The 18,238-nt window shown below is 40.4% G+C and overlaps 1 protein-coding gene across 3 annotated transcripts in view; it reads left to right on the forward strand.

The window, feature by feature from the left end:
* GPR89B (G protein-coupled receptor 89B) overlaps positions 1-18,128 on the forward strand; it is an 18,439-nt gene extending 311 nt beyond the window's left edge. Inside the window, exons 1-14 of one of the 3 annotated variants that reach the window (XM_026083394.1) lie at positions 45-192; positions 3,001-3,060; positions 3,929-4,032; positions 5,555-5,661; positions 6,499-6,600; positions 9,763-9,883; positions 10,198-10,278; positions 13,589-13,698; positions 14,980-15,077; positions 15,456-15,548; positions 15,902-15,997; positions 16,580-16,669; positions 17,246-17,311; positions 17,470-18,128. In XM_026083394.1, the coding sequence (XP_025939179.1) occupies positions 3,034-3,060; positions 3,929-4,032; positions 5,555-5,661; positions 6,499-6,600; positions 9,763-9,883; positions 10,198-10,278; positions 13,589-13,698; positions 14,980-15,077; positions 15,456-15,548; positions 15,902-15,997; positions 16,580-16,669; positions 17,246-17,311; positions 17,470-17,676 (1,302 nt within the window). In that variant the 5' untranslated portion in view covers positions 45-192; positions 3,001-3,033 and the 3' untranslated portion in view covers positions 17,677-18,128. Of the gene's footprint in view, positions 1-44; positions 193-3,000; positions 3,061-3,928; positions 4,033-5,554; positions 5,662-6,498; positions 6,601-9,762; positions 9,884-10,197; positions 10,279-13,588; positions 13,699-14,979; positions 15,078-15,455; positions 15,549-15,901; positions 15,998-16,579; positions 16,670-17,245; positions 17,312-17,469 lie in introns of those variants that run through there. The other 2 variants (XM_026083392.1, XM_026083393.1) reach the window with 2 other exon arrangements.
* The last annotated feature ends 110 nt before the right edge of the window (positions 18,129-18,238 follow it).

The following is an 18,238-nucleotide window of genomic DNA, read 5'->3' on the forward strand; positions in this document are numbered from 1 at the left end:
GCGGCGGGGCAGGGCCGGCGCCCACTCGGGGTCTGCTGCGCCGCGCTGCTCCGGCGTTGCGGCCCGGCTTGGCCCGCTGAGCGGGGGGAACGGCTCCACGCCCGGACGAGTTCCCCCTTCCCTGCCCAGCAGGACGGCGGGAAAAAGCTCACCGCTGAGGAAGGGGGTGCAGCGTCGCTGCCGTTGAGGAGTGTTGGTATTGCCCATCCTTTTCTGTCACATGAGCCCATGTTCCGAGAGGAGATAAACTGTGTGCTCCTTTGGACCGCTCTCTTAGGCGTCACACTGCCCGTTGCCCTCATGCACGGCTCAAGCTAGCATACAATGTTTAAACAGGTTCAGATCAATCACTATGCTTGTAGGGAGTATTTTGGGGTTTTTTTTGGTGATAGTGCATCATTTCTATAAACTTAAATTATCTTTGTAGGAAGGGGCAGGAAAATTGATCTTGTTATTCTTTTGTTTCTTGGGGTTTTTTTTTTGTTTGTTTCTGGTGCTTGTTAAGAAGGCTAATCATTTATGGCTTCTACTTCTGGCATGCTACTCAGGAGTTTGCTTCTTTTACAAGTTTGGAAGACTTTCACAATCTGCTCTAGGGAATCTTAGAAGAAAAACACTGCTATTTGATCTTAAATGCATCTTCTCTGATCCCTCTGTGGTTCAGAAAATCCTTCACCTCCTTTCTGCTGCCATCAAAGTCATCTTTCAACTAGTCTTTGTTTTAGGCACACAATTCAATTAAGATTCCATTAAACCCTTTTGTATCATCCTGCCCTTATTGTAGACAAAGTAGGTTGTGGTCTTACCATACTTGAAACTGTCTTATTCTTTTGTGGGTGGAAACACCTCCTCCTTCTTCATTAACATCCTTTGCTCATAATTTATCCTGTCATTATGTTTTCTTTGACCTTCCCCACCTCCTTGCTACCCCACTCAGTAAGCATCTGGATACCCTTCCTTCCTGTCTGCCTCTTGGGCAACTGAGGTGGTCTGGCTGTTTGCTACTGCCAAGAGTGGAAGGTCCGCTCTCTCTTCACTTGTGCTTTACTGCATAGTCACACTCCCTCCTTTGTGCCATCTTCAGTATTTATTTTTTTGCCAGTTAAGTGAGTTGAACTGGATCACAAAGGGATCTGATAAGCTTCAGAGCTGGTGTGAAATCTGTGCTGTGTAACCAGGAGGAATGAGCTGAGGAAATGGGACTTTTCCCCTGGTAACAGCATTTTCTTGTCTTGCACAGACTTTGGCTTGCACAAACGTATAGTTTCCCTGGTGGTTTTCAGGACATCTTTTGGATGTTTCTTAGAGGTGCAATTTCCTTCTACTTGTTAATGATTTGGTTTTTGCTTCTAACATGAGATTTTTCCCTCAACTGCTTGATTTGAGTGTAGCTTTGATACTGGTAGTGATTCTTCTGGAACAAAAGCTTTCCCATTGTTTCCTTTGCATTACAGGATCTAATTTCTCTAATTGCTTTTCTTTCATTCATGGTGACAGCTTTGCATCTTCCAGTTATCTTCAAAAGTATCAAGTTGGATCTATAAATTGCTGTATATAATTGTCAAACACGCAGGGGTTTTTTAGCTTAACATATCACATTCACCTGCTGTGTCTTAGGGAATGAACTCTTAAGATAATGTTTTTCCATGCTTTTGTACAGTGCCTAATAGAAGGGAGCTCTAATATTCATATATAATTTCCTCTCTTATTGTACTTGGGTGTCTCATAGTGTCTTTCTTTACTTTTTTCTTTATTTCTTTTGAAAAGTTTGTCTCTCCTTTTTCCTCCTTCCCACTCCACTGTTAGATCTGAATTTACTTTGTGTAAATATCACTTGCTTATTGTACTACTTTGACTTATGGCCAGTAGATAGGATAATGTCTTACTTTTTTCTCTTCTTTTTGCTGTTGATTACTCTGAAGTCTGAAGTCCTCCCTGAACAAGTTTTTCCAGCTGTAATCTATCACTAGCCTTCATTTAGATTTCAGTTCTGCTTTCAAGGCAAACATATTTGATCTTGCTTCCCCAGCCTTCCAGATATTCCTAGTCTGTAAATCATCTTCTGTTACCTCTGCCACTGCTGAGATCCACAGTTCCTGGTCATGCACAGTGGAATCACCCACAATGATTCTCTTATTGCCAGATGCTCTGGCATTTTCCATGTGCTCTGAAAGAAATACTGTCCCATGCTTTTTGAAATACAATAAATTGTCTTGTGCTTTTTGACATATAGTGATTTTTTTTCTTTGCTTTTATCAAAGAGACCTTTAAAGTCTTTTTTTTAAGATATCTTCTAAATTCTCTTTTTCCTGGGGTTCTTTTAAATCATTACACCTCTTTTTCAGTCTTCTGAGGAATAGTCATGGCTATCTGTGGAAGGCTTGACAGTCAAATGTCCTTTTCCTAGCTGCAGATGGGTAACTACAGTTTTGATCACACTTCTTAATTTGTGTTTGTTTTGTTTAAATCACTGATGAAATGGATATGTTATGTCACAGTGTAACCAGGTTCAGTGTTAAGACCTCTCTGGAAAAATCAAATGCTCCTTCAGTCTTAAAGAAATAGCAGATATTTTTTAACATCTGCTCATCCCTAGAAGATTTGTACATTGGGGGCATTCAGGTATTTACTCTGCGTATTTTACTGTGTTTCCCATAAAATGGTAAGCTTTGGCTCCCTATATTTGAGGAGGGAACAAGAAATAACAGTGCAAAGGATTCCAGCAGGCCAGGAACCTAAATTCTGAGAAGTTGAGAATACAGAAATAGGATCTCTTGATTGGATCTTTGATAAGGCCAGAGGCTTCCATGCCCAGTACACTTGAATATTTTAAATATTCTTCTCTCAATGGTATTACGACAAGTTTGAACTCCTGTGGAGGTTGGGTACTTTGGCCCAGCTCTGTTCCTTCTGTTTCTTTCATCTACAGTCAGTAGTAAAGCAGCTTCATATTTTGCAAATTGCTGGGTGCATATGCTAACTGCTTCACCTCTTCTGCAGGTGCTCTTCTTTGGATTTGGGTGGCTGTTCTTCATGCGCCAGCTCTTCAAGGATTATGAGGTGAGAAGGGGCCTTTCATTACAATTCCTTATCTTAAAGATTACTCCGATTATTGCAGTATTTTTAAAATTGCTTCTGGACATTTTCCTTTCCTTAAGTTCCCTTATCTTATTTCTAATTGTCTTTATAGTTACTTACTTTTTCATTTCCTCTCGTGCTTCCATTTAAGACTCCTAGTTATCTGGGAGAATTGAGTCTTCTGGGGCCACAATGAAAGTTTCTCTGTAGGCTACTGTTAAATAAAAATCGAGTGGAGGAGGAGAGGGGTAATAGGAAACTGTTCTTTCCTTTTGCTTGAATAAGCTTGCTGTATATAACTATAAAATTTCTTAGACAAAGTTTAATGGTTGAGTTTAAACTTGGAGAGCTGTGTTTATTCTGGCTGAACTGCTTGTGGGGATCAGATGGAATAAAAGTGCCATGTTCCCTTACCTCAAAAGGGATGTGAGAGAAGATAGTCTAGGCCAGAGATGATTTAAGTGCAAATCAAATTCAGACCCAAAGTTTTCTGACACAGACCTTGTTTTTAATTCTGTGGCTAAGATCATAGAGCTTTGTTAGCAGCAGTCCATCGTTAGTCAGGTTGCTGTACTGCGTTGCATGCTTGACATATCTGTGTAAGACATGTGTTAAATATGATGATAGCTGCAATCAGTGTAATGCTGAGCAAACTTCTGAGTTTGCCCTCTGTTTTCTAACAGGCTGTTGATTTACTTCCCATTTTGATAAAGGACAAGGTGCCTTGAAGCAAGAGACCCAACTGTGTGCCAGTGTACCTTGTGATTTGTTGTCTTTACCTGGGGGTTATCTGGGCACTGTTCTGTGAATGGAAGTGACTGCTGTCTCTGGTTTGTCTGCTTCACTGCAGGTGCGACAGTATGTTGTGCAGGTGATCTTCTCTGTGACTTTTGCCTTCTCTTGTACCATGTTTGAACTCATAATCTTCGAGATTTTGGGGGTGCTGAATAGCAGGTGAGTGTGAGAACTCAGTAAAGGATTAGCCTGCCTTGTGTTCTGCAACAGCTTCAGCCCAACTTCCAAATGAATAGGTTAATCTTTGGGCATGGAAATCATGTGGGAAAACTGTCAATGGCTCAGTGATGATGTTCGAGCAGCAGGATTCGTTTATTTAACAGAACATGAGACTGGAAGCTGTAAGCTTCTGATTTTCCATGCAGTTGCTGTTAATGTGGTCTAGGTCCTTAGGCCAAGGCTTTAGCCTTTGACTTTCTCCATTCATGAAATCAAAAGGTGATTTCCCTTATTGGAGTATTGTGAAGCTTTTGATCATGCTGAAGAGCACTTTTCAGATGTTGAGGACTATAAGCACTAGTTTTTCTGTAGTGGTCAAAGCAGAGAATAAGATGTGAAGGTAATTGTGGAGTAAAAACTGTACTTCTGTAATAATACAGTATTTGTGAATCAAAGGCATATTCTCCCTTGACATGGGGTGAGGGTTTCTGCATAAAGAGGATGTTAAAAGCTGTCTACTTCAGAGATCAGTAGGAAAGAGAAGATAGAACAGAACCATGCAGAGGTTAGCTGGATTTCCTATTTATCTTCTCTCATCATACTGGAATAAGAGAGCAGTCAAAGGAATTGAAAGGCAAGAAGTTGAAAACTGATAAAAGGTAATGTTAGTTCTGACAGGATGTTACTAATCTGTAGAGCTTGCAGCCAGAGAGATCACTGAGGAGAATGTCTTTGTATGATTCGCTAAAGGACTGGACATCAATGTAAATTAAAATGTCTACCTCTGACTTACCTAGGAAGACGTGATAGGGATCTTCAGAAGTTTTTTTGCCCCAAGGCATAAACAGATTACAAATTGGTATTGTGAACAGGACTTTTTTTTTTTTTTTCCCCCATTAAAGCCAGCTGAAAAGTCAATTCAGCCATGATGAATCTGTTCTGAATTTGATCAGTCTCTTCTGGTCAGAGGAGTGTTGACCAGTATTTCAAAAATTTGGAATGTTTTGATAAATATATATATATTTTTTAAACTCTTGCTCTTCAATGTCTTACACTGATATAATTCACTTTGAAGTGAAACATGTTGAGTTGGGAATGCTTAAATTCTTTCTGTCTTTTCAATTTGAGTTAACCTTTTTTGACTCAGCCACTGAATTACAAAATTAATTATTGTTGATCGCTAATTTTGATTTACTGTTCAACTAGATGAATAGTACATCGAATGAATCATCTGTTGCAGCCAGCATTAGTTACTAGAAAATATAGTATTTTATAAAATAGCCTACTATGACTTTTTTGGGTAGTCATTACTTTTGAAATACACATTCTTGAGCTCTGTGGGTTTTTTTTTTTTTTTTTTTTTAAACAAAACAAAAACCCAGAATATTTTATATGCTGGTGCGAGGCCAGTATTATCCAATGCTTGATGTAATTGAAAGTGTTGCACTGAGATGTGATCACATTTAAGAGAAATTTGTTGTATTATGATTGTATGCTGAGCAGTATTTTGACTTTGTTTTAGCTCTCGATATTTTCACTGGAAGCTGAATCTCTGTGTCATTTTGCTCATCCTGGTCTTCATGGTACCTTTCTACATTGGCTACTTTGTTGTGAGCAATATCAGATTACGTGAGTACTTGCTTTATTGCAGGGGGGCTGCTAACTTAAGACTATACGTAAAAGTGAAAAGTAACTTTTTTAAGAGATGTTTTTCACCATCCCCTTATCTACCTCCTGTCTCTGGCTTTGTTCTGACTGGACAACTCCTCTTTGGAACTTAATGCTTTAACTGGTTATTGAGCAGTTAGGAGATACTCTACCTGATGTCAACATATGTCACTTCTCTGGGTTTGAACAAATATGGGTGCTTTTGAGTAATGTTACTGGAATTTGTTCCTTGCATTCTTAAGCTTGTAGCCAAACCTTGGAACCCTTGGCAAGGCTGTGTCGTTCTGCTAGGGGACAGAACAAATGAGGCAGAGAAGCTCAATAAACTACCCGTGCTCTTTTGCTGACTACTGTCTGGATGAGGCCTCCTGTATGTGCTAATGCATGCTCACCTTTGAGCTACTGATATTCATTTCTCCTTTGTATTAAGCTTAGGTGTTGAGGTTGGGCATATTAAACATTTAGTTTTGACAAGAAGATGAAATTTCCAATGTCATGTCCGGGATCACACAAGAAGGATGCAGCTAAGCAACTCCCTCTTCATAGTGCAGCCCTCTTCATACTGTCTTGTCATACTTTTGTTTATCAAGGTGATGTAACACTGCATTATCTCTTAAAAAGGTGGTGTCTATCAAATAGTGGGTTCCATAAGAAGTGAGGTGGTACCTGTAGCTCTGTCAGTTGACACCTGTTTTGACCACCTGTACTCAAAGCAGCCTTGGGACCAATGTAGTGATTTTGCACCCTCGAGAAAACTCTGAAGGAAGAACTTTAAAATACTTTTCTTCTCTCCATTAGTGCACAGACAGAAACTGCTTTTTGCTTGTCTTCTGTGGCTGACATTCATGTATTTCTTCTGGAAGTTGGGGGATCCATTTCCTATACTCAGCCCAAAACATGGTGAGTTTCATTCCCTCCTGAAAGTACACTTGTTAGCTTGCTGTTTTCTTGGAGTTGTTGTCTCAGGCCTACAGTTGGGACTGTGGAAAGTAGTTGTTTGCTTGCAACTGAGAGTCTGCTCTGAAATCTGGAAACTGAAAGTCGTAAGGCAAACAGAAATGGCTGGATATACCCAAATTATTTGCGTTAGCTCTCTTCCCATACCACAGGAAAACTTTAAGGAACTGAATCTAGGATATGTAAGAGTGCAACGTACTTCTTGTGGAGGTGAAGGGAAGTCATCAAAATGTATGATGTTTTGTGATTAAAAGTTGTCCACAATTTTTATTCACTAAGCATTGCTTCTGTTCTTGTGAAGACTAAAGCAAACTTGCATAAGAAGAGAATTGACAACCAATCCTTTATCTGATTTTTGTCTATCAGATTCTTACCTTCTTTTGTGACCAAAATTATATCAGCTAACCATAGATTGTTGTCCAGTTGACAAAACATGCCAGGGGGCCAAACACCAGAGCTATTTAGCCTGTGGCCAGCATTGTGCCTGGCAGTGCATATTAACTTGGGTACAGTTTCAGGCACTGCCAGAGTCCAGAGGCAATACAATTGCGTGGCACTAGAATGTAGTTGATAAGTACTGCTGGACCCAAGCCATTTATAAGCAGAATTAGCTTGGGCATCTCTGCATCACACTCTTGGACCCAAGAATATTTATAATGTAAAGATACTTGTGTGGTCCTGGATTAGTTTGGATCAAACAGAGCTTGGTAGCATGTGCATAACTGTACTGAGTCCTTTGGGACTTAAGTATGTCTTATAACACTGTAGAATTGAACTATGTGTCACCTGCGTTTCCTATGTAACTTATGTTGCCATTATCTCCTGCACTGGAGAATTGTTTGTGTATTGTTCTCAGCTGGGGAAATTCAGTTTTTCAACTCGGTTTTTACTCAAATTGGTGAAAATGTCTGTCTGTGCTGATAACTAACTGAAGCTTTCTGAGAGGCTACTTTGTTCTGTACTCATATATATGAGAAAAATTGAAGCATACCAAGTGCTGTAGGATCTGCTCGCACTCTCATCTGTGATCCTGAAACTTTTCTGAGAGACCAGAGTGTGTGTGTGTTTTGTAATTGTCACTTGCCAGTGAAATACAGTAGCTAGTAAATAGTGCAAATCCCTCTGCTCAGTGTTTCATTGCCAAGAAGCTGCAAAAGGAGCTTGAGTTGGCAGAATATAATACCCCAATTGGAATTTAGCCATGGAGCTTAGGTAATCCTCTTCAGATCTCTGAAAAAGTATTGTAGAAACTGAGTAATGACTGCAAATTTCCAGGACTTCTGACAGTGATTTATTGTGTTTTTTTGGTTTTTAACTTCTGCTTTGCAAGATGGTATCTCCATTTGTAGTCATACAGTGCCTTATCATACCAGATTTAGACATTGTTAGAGCAAAATACTCTCAGCTTTTTTTCCCCCGGTGTACTGGGTTACTGCTGTCCTACATGTACTGACAAGGCTAGTGCAGGGCTTTGCCACATAGTGGTGGCCTGATTCGGTAGTGTAGGATCCTGTTGTGGAGGGAGACGCTACAGGAAGCCGTGCTTAATGAGCCCTTCATACTGCAGTACGTTACCTGTGATTCTGTGGTGTCTCTCCCGGTGTGTCCCATCCTGCTGATCTCGATGTACAGTGCTGTGCTGCAGCTGGGGCATGTGCTGACTAGTTGGACTGCTTTTAGTATGTGCCCTGGGTGTCTGTCACCCTGTGTCAGGAGGGTGCTTTGCTTGCGGATGGTGGTGGCACTGTGCTGCAGCTGGGGAATGCAACTTCTATCAAGGCTCCAAGTCTGGAGCCCTAGGTGACCTGCAGTCTGTTTAGCATGACTTTGTAGACCTGAGTTTGGGAGCCCTTAGTAGGGAGAAGGGAATCCTTTACTGAAAAACTTACTAGTTTTCTAGTATAACTCTTACCCTTCATCTGAGTTAATAAAACATTCGTTTCATGTGTCTGATTACAAGAGTAGGGATGCTGTGAGTGTTATGGGGGAGCATTGCTTTAAACAGTGGAATGACATGTCATTTTGAAAGCATCTCTGTTTTAACTGCTGCTGTCTGGCCTTTTGCCCCACACACTGTCAGTATATTGTAGCACATTCTGTAGCTGGTGTAAATCTCTATGCAGCTGCACATGACTGGGTGTCTCAGTCTCCCTTTGTGAAGTCTTTTTGCCTTGTTTTCATCATTTATTCCCCTCCTCTGAAGCATGAAATGTGGCTTGGCGCTTGGCCGTCTCAACTTTGCAGTCATTTAAGCTACGAATGTGCTGTGTGTGGCAGCTGCTCTGTAACTAGCTCCCTAAAAAATGAGTGATGTTTAGCAGCACATGGCACTGTATTCTGAGAAGATAGGCTGAGGTCTGGATTAAATGGCTGGGAAGGATAAATGCGACTTCAGTCCTTGGAACTGATTACAGCATAGGCTTGGTGTTTGTGCTCTATTATGTGAATATATGTTCTTAGAGTTCACTTGATGCTCATATACAATACCTGATTGGTAGGCACCCCAGAAGTCTGTGTTTATCTACAAGATGAGTTGAACATCTGGGAGTAGCAAAAACTTCCTATGTTGTTGTAACACTATTGTCCTGTGAGCACTAATTAAATCTGGTCTGGAGGGGTCACTCCAAATGTTGATGGGATAGGGCTTCCTCTCTATGGCCCAGACAGCTTTGGGCCAGTTTGCCAAGAGTAACTTGTCTGGTAACTCTAATTCTGATTATTGCAGAAGTGGCTTTATGAAAGATATCCTGATTTATAGTGACTGGTAGATGGTCTGCGTTCCTTCCTCAGCAAAGTCCAACCACTAATCTTAGAATGAGAAAGCAAGTGTTAGTCCCCTCCAAATCTCTCTTGGGCTGCTTCTTAGCTTGAGCTTCCCATCCCTGTTTTTAAGCATGATAACATGCTTTCTGTGGGAGGCATTCCACCTCTTTCTTTTCATAGTCTTTGCCAATACTTACTTCTTATTGCTTGTAGTCATTGGAGTGTTCAGGCAGTCAGTTTCATTAAGCAGCTGTGTGAGTAGGTTGCTTTGTGAAGGCACCAAAGCGTGGAGCAGAACAAAGAGAGCAACCAGTTACTGATGCTGTGTTTTTCCTCTCTCAGGAATCCTGTCTATAGAACAGCTCATCAGCCGTGTGGGTGTGATTGGGGTGACACTCATGGCTTTGCTGTCAGGATTTGGGGCTGTCAACTGTCCGTATACTTATATGTCCTACTTTCTCAGGTAATTGCAGCCTTGTGAAATGTTTTGTCCACCTTTTTGATATCTATTAATCTGCTTTTTCAGTTGCATTGATTCAAGTATTTTTCATAAAAGTTGTCATTTTCCCATCCATAAGGATTTGGTGGTGACTTTGCATACTAGGAGCACAGGAAAAACAGACCCTTGCTATTGGTCTGTCTACATGCTAGGACTGTTTTCATTGTGGAAGCATATTCTCCTCATACAGGCTCCTCTTTTCCTCTTTGTTTGATGGGCATTTGCAGCTTTCCCCTGAAATGGGATAGCAGGCCTAACGGGGTGTCTTCACTTTGCAGGAACGTGACAGATGCAGATATTCTGGCTTTGGAGCGCCGCCTCCTTCAAACTATGGACATGATTGTTAGCAAGAAAAAAAGGTGAGAAGGCAGTAGTAGCATGAAATGATTTATTTTGAGGGTTGCAGTCAGTAGGGTTTAAGGTGGTCTGGGAATTATCAAGATTTTTAGCTGTCAGGCCTACATATTCCAGTGAAACAGGTGGCTGAATTGGGCTAGAGCTGTGGTGTTTTATTCTGGCAATTGCTCATGGCCTGATATACAACTTTGGTTTCTTTACAGACCTGTGCCCTAAGTAGCACCCTTTCGTACTGCAGTGGCACTGGTTAGACTTCCAAGAGAAATTGTAACTCTCTGATGGCAGCTTGACTGACTAGTCAGTAAAACGAACTCCATTCTCTCCAGATGAATAGATAGATGTTCCTTACTTAAACCACCACAGTTAGCTCTCTTACTGTCAGTTTCAGTACAGCAGCTGGTTCATACATACTGAACTCTTCTTGTGCTCTGTGGATCTTTTGTTTCCTGGTCCAAACTGAAGAAGGCCAGTGAGCTGGCATGGAAACACTTATATCCTTGCTAATAGCAAGTTTTACATTAGTTAACATTCCTAGTGTGAATGTAGTGCAGTGCACATCCCTGCCATGAAAGCTCTGCATTTGTTGGTTTAGCTTATTCCATGTATCCTAAGCAAAAAAGCTGCTCTCAGAAACAATCTAATTGCATTTACACTGAAAGGATTTTTGTGTTCTGTTACAAATTACATATTTCGTGCCTTACCAGTTGTACAGAATAAATGTAATTACCATAGTTTCTTCGAAGGTTTGTCTCTTACACTGAATTCTCACAGCAACCCCCAAAACTTTATTTTTGTCACACCAGTGTTTTAATAGGAGCTTTTAATATAGTACAAGAGAGCTTTTAGGTAGTCTAACCTTGCTGAATAAGTCACAAGCATGCATATCTGCTAATCAGTGCTAACATATGAATGTGTCATTAAAGCATATAATCTTTCTTCCTCTTTGAAATGTGAATGTGTTAAGTGGTGAGCAAATGTTAATTCTGTATTTGTGGTGAGGTATGGGATGTTAAGAAGTGAGAGAATTTATTTAAGCAGAGAGGTTTAATATAGTATGATCAGCAGCATACGAAAATATTGGCTCTGGAGTCAAAAAGTTGTTGTATAGTGCTGCTTCTGGTTCTGTGTGCTCTTATGTTTTGTACAGCATTTATGGACATCTTGTCTCTGGTAGGGTCTTATTAGGATAGAAGTAAGGGTGTCTGGGACTTGCACCTGACTAGCACTTGCCTGCCTTCCCATGGCCAGGAACCTTCTGAACATAACCACTTTATAACCATTAGGAGGAGCCACCCAAAGTGTGTTAATCGCCTGGGAATTATACTGAAGTTCATGTATCTGTATTAAGAAGAAAAAAAAACCAACCTGTGTAGTCTCAGAAATATCCAAGAAATAGTAGAAGCTCAGGTTCTGTAGATTTTACTCTCTTGTTGCTCTGATAAGGAGCAATGGCTTGCGTAATTGGAATATTTGCTTGTATAGAGCAGAGCTTAAAAAGTTAGATTTGTATCAGTCCAGATGCAATCCAAATTATTTGGCAGGACAAGTGGGAGCAGCAGTATTTTATTGTGCAGGGTAAACACTGAGGTTCTATAAATTGTCAGCTACTAGTTGGCCACCTTTTCAGTACTGCTGATGATAACTCAGCTCTTTCAATGCACACGAGGATTATAAGGTAATAGATTGTAAACCTTTTTGTTTCCTTTGCTGATCTTGACGTTTTTCTCATATAAACCTTTGTTCATACCGGGTTTCTTGTCAGTAGGAGATAGCGGTTGAAAATTGTTTTCCCTGATACTTTTTGCACATGAATTATCTGTAATATGTGTTCTCCTTCCTGAGCGTATTCACATAAGACCTTATGAAAATTCACCTTTAAGGTGGACAGGTTCTTTATACTCACCTTTGCAGACGTTAGACAACTAAGCCTCAAGTTTGAAAGCCCTAGATTTTGTGACACCATTGCTTTATTTTGTTTTATATTTAAATAGGGTCAACTCAGCCCATCTGAAGGAGATTTATCTACACAGTCAAGCTATGTAGTTTTGCTTTTGGATCCTTTCTTTGAGGTCTTCAGAGCTCCTAACTATATGTGAGTGTAGATATCCCAGTCACTTCTCAAAAGAACAGATTTGCCTTTGTATCCTAGACTACATATAACCTTGCACTTCACCTTGACATAGCTGCATTTTACTGCAATGTTGTGGATCATTTGGGAAGGAGTGTGTAAATCAGGTAGTGTGAAGAAAAGCAAGGGTAAAAATGCAGTTCTTTTATTTGGCAGCTATCAGGAAGAATTAAATCATTTTAAGAACTCTGCTATTTCTAATCTGTGATCATATGTGCTCTTCTGTGTGCTATGTGGGGTGCCTCAAGGGTGCTTCTCTTGCTAGGTGCAAAGGAGGATGATTTTTTTTTATTTTTTATTACACTGCTTATCAGCAACCTTGAAGAGGGCAGAGTGCCAAGTGTAGCAATACTGGCTGCAGCTACAAAAAAGGCTCTAAATACAGGCGAATTGTGCATTGCATTGACAATCCTATGACTAGTTTTCAGCTTAGGAGTGGATAATTGGTTCACAGATTTTAATGGGGAGAAATGCGAGGTAATAAGGCCAGAAGCCAGCGCTGCTCATAGGGATTATGCTACAGCACACATGAGAGTGTGAGGGATGATATGCAGCTGCTGCTGTTGTACTGGAACGAGTGCTGGGAGTCGTGTTCAGATTGCCTGAAGCATCCAGTGGTTCAGTCCAATAACAGATTTATGTGTTTCTGCCTTATGAGAGCTTGTCACACAGCCCAGTAATGAGTGACAGACAGCGTATCAGAGAGTGCTGCTGCATACCACCCGGTGCTCGCAGTTCTGTGGAGGAGGCGGATGTGCAGTGATAAAGAGGTGTTCAAGGCGAGGGAGGGGCATGAGGAGTTTTCTGATTCCTGAATTTGAGATAGCAAAGTCATGTGTTTGAGGAAAGGAGAGTGACTAATGATATGCTTGAGAAAGCCATTTGAATATTTATTTTTAATTGGATTTAACTCCCTTTAAAGGATACTGAATAGAACTTTTAGGAAGTATCTCGCTGAAGCTTTTAGTAGCTTGCTTGATTAGATCTGGGCTGTCCTCCAGAGCTAGTCAGGACAACGTTGTGAAGCACGATCAGTGCTTGGAAAAAAACCAAAAACCAAAAAACGGAGAGGGGGTGTCTGTCTGTAATGTATTTAGTTTAACAGTGCCTTTTAAGGAACTGGGGTTTTTGTTTGTTAGTAAAAATATTTTATTCTTAAAGACTTGTGTTTTCTGTTCTTTCAGGATAGCAGTGGCTCACAGGACAATGTTTCAAAGAGGAGAAGTGCACAACAAACCCACTGGCTTCTGGGGAATGATAAAAAGTGTTACAACATCTGTTGCAGGCAGTGAAAGTATCCTTCATCTGCATGTTGGCACCTGCCTTGGGAGGTGGCCCCAGCTTTCTTCTGTGTTGAAAGGAAAAGCATTAGGGAGGTCAGTTATGAAGCATTTGTGTTTTAACATGTTTCAGAAGTCTGAGCAAAAGGTTGTAATGTCTCCCAGGAAGTTAGCCCTCTAGTACTGTACTGTCTGAGCTTTTGTCCGGGAGTTGGACACAGATTTTTCTGAGACGTTCAAGAGTCATGTGCCCCTGCCCTTCCCTATAAATGTGCTTTTGCATGACCATAATTGAGATTTACAGCAGGTTGCAGGACAGATGGGCACGCTTGCTGTATTGTAATGCAAAAGACTATACCGTCACGTGGTTGAAGTGGGAGACAGCTTTCTATTCTGATGTATCCTCTGGTCATATGACTGACCTGCATGCATGTGTCGGTGCTAACTTGAAATACACTCTTCCAGGAGGAGGAGGCTATGGGATACTTAAGCCAGACAGCAACACTGGCTGAGTTGCTGGAACAATTTACCTAGGCTATAGCTTGCTTTTGGGCTGTGTTGGAAAGCCATGAGAAAAAGAAGGGAAGCAACTTGTAAACCGACTAAATTATTCTCATGTTGTAGCTTGGCCACTTGTGCGACAGCACAAAAAGGTGCATACAAACAGTGAACAGACCTTGTTCTGCCCATGTGAATGGGATAGAAGGAATCTGTGGGGTATTAAGAAAGTCTGTATTTCTGTATCTTACAGTTCCCTATCAACAATTGCTGCCAGACCACCTAAAGTGTGCAGTTTGCATATTTAAGGCTGAGGACTCTTCTTCCCCTCCTTCTTTCTCACTAGCTGTTAAATCCCAAATTTGGTTATTTGACTAGGTTCTTCATAATAATCAGTAATCTCTTGGAGTAGTTACCCAGCTGTTTAAGTTATGAAGATGGTGTGAGAGTGACACATGATGCAAAGCAGTCACAAGGGACACTGATAAAAGCAGAGCAGTTACTCTCTGAGAGCTCTGGTTCCATTCTGCAATGTGTCCCTCAGGCAGAGGAATAAAGAGCTTGCTGAATGATGCTGTCTAAAGACTATGTTGCCTGCATTCTTAAAATGGAGTACTGTGAAATATGCATATCCTCAAGATTTCTTCAGTATAAATGAGGAGCTCTAAGACCGGATCAGAAGACTGATTCAAATCAAAAAAGCGGTCAAACCACTAAATATGGCCCTTGGGGGGAAGTCAGAGGATGTTTCATTTATAATTAAGAACTTGTGACGCATTGTAGCTTTGACTATGCTGGTTTGCCAGATCTGTCCCTTATTCAGCAAGAAGTGGATGCCTTAGAAGAGCTGAGTCGGCAGCTTTTTCTGGAAACCGCTGACCTGCATGCAACAAAGGTACAAAGCAAAGTAACTGCCCAGATGGGTTTTAGAGGCCAGAGTAGTTTGGAAGGGGATGTATGTAACAGGACATTGACAAGCTGTTCAGTAGGCAAATATGGAAATGTTATGATGCAGTGGAGTGAGAATTTTTTTTAAATTTGGGATCTAGATGGCAGTTTCCTTCCAGTTCAGATGTATGCTGGGGCAAGCCCCATGTCCCTAAGGCCATTCAGAAACCTTTGAATTAAAAGAATTGCAGAAGGATAAAGTTGTGGTTACTACTATTGATGATCCTTTAAAATGTATGGTTTTGTGTTTTGGGTGAACCTGGAAATAATATATTCTTTTTGTATGTATGTGTTCTATTTCCCCCCCCCCCCTTTTTATCTCCAGGAGAGAATTGAGTACTCCAAAACTTTCCAGGGAAAATACTTCAACTTTTTGGGTTATTTTTTCTCCATCTATTGTGTCTGGAAAATCTTCATGGTATGTAAATGTCTGTCTTTGTTGTATGTGGACATAGGTAGATGTCACATCTTGCTTAGATTGTGCTGCACATGCAGTGCATCAAGTAACATTCTAGTTTTCTTAAAATTCTGCTTCTGGAAATTCTGAATAAAACACATTTGGGTAGAATAAATCTCTGCATCTGTCTTTCTGTATAGAGCCTTAGGCAAGCAGTTCTTGTTTGTGTACGTTTTGCAACCTCTTAGATTATCCAAAACCCCCTTTTCCTTATTGAAACAAAGCAAAGTCATGTGTGTGTCTCATTTGTAGCAGTGATGTATACTTTCTGGGTTTTTTGTTTTGTTTTGTTTGAATGTAAATCTATCTTGCAGGCAACCATCAATATTGTATTTGACCGTGTTGGGAAGACTGATCCAGTCACGAGAGGGATTGAGATCACTGTGAATTACCTGGGAATACAGTTTGATGTGAGAATTTATTAATTCCTGTACTCCTTTCAGTAATTTCTATCTTATCTAAATAATTGCATATCCCAGATTAGGAGGGAATGATAGAGCTCTGAGAATGCATCTTTGCCTTCCAACTGATTGAGGAGGAAGAGAAAATACATCGTGAACTTTGCTTTCACACTGCTTTTGTGCTGGGAGGGTAATATGATCTAGCCAAAGAGGCAATGATTTGTTTGTTTGTTTTGGGCAGATGGTAACATGTTAGTGAACTTGCTTAGATTACTACATTTATCTACAGAGTAATTACATTTGCCTGTACCCCTAGATGTTCTGTTATTTACTTTTTTTTTAATATATATATATACTATATCCCTGTGAATACAGGGTTGTGATCGGTATAAGTTACTTTTTTTTTCTTGTGTGTTTAAAGTAGTTACTAATGTATTTGTTAAAAAAAAAAAAAAGCCTGCTATGTAAACCTGCCTACAATGGATATCTGTACAGTAATAAATACAAAGACCCTAAGAACTGTCAGGTATACAATGTGGGGTAAATGAGGCTAATCTTAGAGATTTAACTGTATTCTTCTTGTTGATACAGGTCAAATTCTGGTCTCAGCACATTTCCTTTATCCTTGTTGGAATAATCATTGTCACCTCTATCAGAGGCTTGTTAATCACCCTTACAAAGGTATGGTTAGCCAGGACTTTTGTGTGGTTGTGGGCTGGGAGAACTGTTAGTGATTTTTAACTTAAAACAAGGCAAATACCATATAAACTTTCAATATACATTTATGTTTTTAATATCTGAATATAAATTCTTGCAGAGGGAGGAAAGGAGGAAAATATCTTCTGCACTATATTTTCCCCACTTAGTTTCTATTGTTAATGTTCTTGGGAAGAGTAGTGGATGTTAGATGGGATGTTAAATGTAAGCAAAGGGGCAAATTGATGCTGTAGCCAGGGTGTTTTAGTAAGGTTGATGAGATGATTAGAAGAATTTAGATTGCCTCATTTCAACTACTGGTTCTTTATGTAGAACTGGAAAGTCATTAACTCTCAACAGATATGCGACTCATTGTGTTGACCTGTCTTTTGGTACCTTAGCTTAAACATTTTTATATATATACATAGATATTGATACAGATATATATGTTTATTTTTAATCAAAAAGTATTGACAGACACGTTCCTTTCAGGCTCTCCTAGGGCACATTGGACTTCTCTGACTGCTTATTTCCAGTACTCTTTTTTTTTTCTCTTTTTAGTTCTTCTATGCCATTTCCAGCAGCAAGTCCTCCAATGTTATTGTTCTGCTCTTAGCACAGATAATGGTGAGTGCCCAAGACCATGGTCACGCCTATGTACACTTATGTATACACATATTTGTGTGCATATACACGTACAGATAATAAAGTCTTTGTACACTGATCCTTCTTATCTCCATAGCTAATTTTGAAACAATTGTTATCTTCTGTTTTTTAATTTACAGGGTATGTACTTTGTCTCATCAGTGCTCCTGATCCGGATGAGTATGCCTCTAGAGTATCGCACTATTATTACAGAAGTCCTGGGAGAGCTCCAGTTCAACTTCTATCATCGTTGGTTTGATGTGATATTCCTAGTTAGCGCACTCTCCAGTATCCTCTTCCTCTACTTGGCACACAAACAAGCCCCAGAGAAGCACATGGCCCTCTAAATAAGGACTGCAGTCACCCACTGCTCTCTTGTCCTCCCTACTGGACTGTTGCAACTCCTGTGGGCTGCAAAACTTGTAAAGAGCCAAGACAGTTCTGTGTGTTCCAGCAGTGTGACTGGCTCTTTGAACTTCCACACACGTCTTCAGCAAGCTCTGTGGCTCACTTTGTTAAGGTGCCACAACTTGAAGGAAAAGGGATGCAAGTGTTGAATGGGAGATAGTTTGTTACCAAGGAATAAGGTCACTCCTTGGTGCAGCAGTATCTTGGGGGACTGGAACATGCATAGTAGGTTGTCAGAGGTGAAACCTGTACATTTAGAAGAATGTCTTTATAGAAGGCACTAAGGAAATGTGATTTCCTTTTGAAAAGCAACTTGTAAGTGGGATTCAGAGGGTGGTGATTCTACAGCTGAATGCTTGAGTCTGTGGAATTAAATAAGCTTTTTGTAATATCTCATGAACATCACAATTATTTCGTGTCAACCCCAAAGGTTTGGCTGGAAGCGAGCTAGAAAATGGCTAGGATTTACTGCCTGGCTGGAGGGAAATGAAGAGAAGTTGA

This window comes from Apteryx rowi, unplaced genomic scaffold (genome assembly GCF_003343035.1).
Source record: "Apteryx rowi isolate R43461 unplaced genomic scaffold, aptRow1 scaffold_60, whole genome shotgun sequence".
In the NCBI taxonomy this organism is placed as follows: Eukaryota; Metazoa; Chordata; class Aves; order Apterygiformes; family Apterygidae; genus Apteryx; species Apteryx rowi.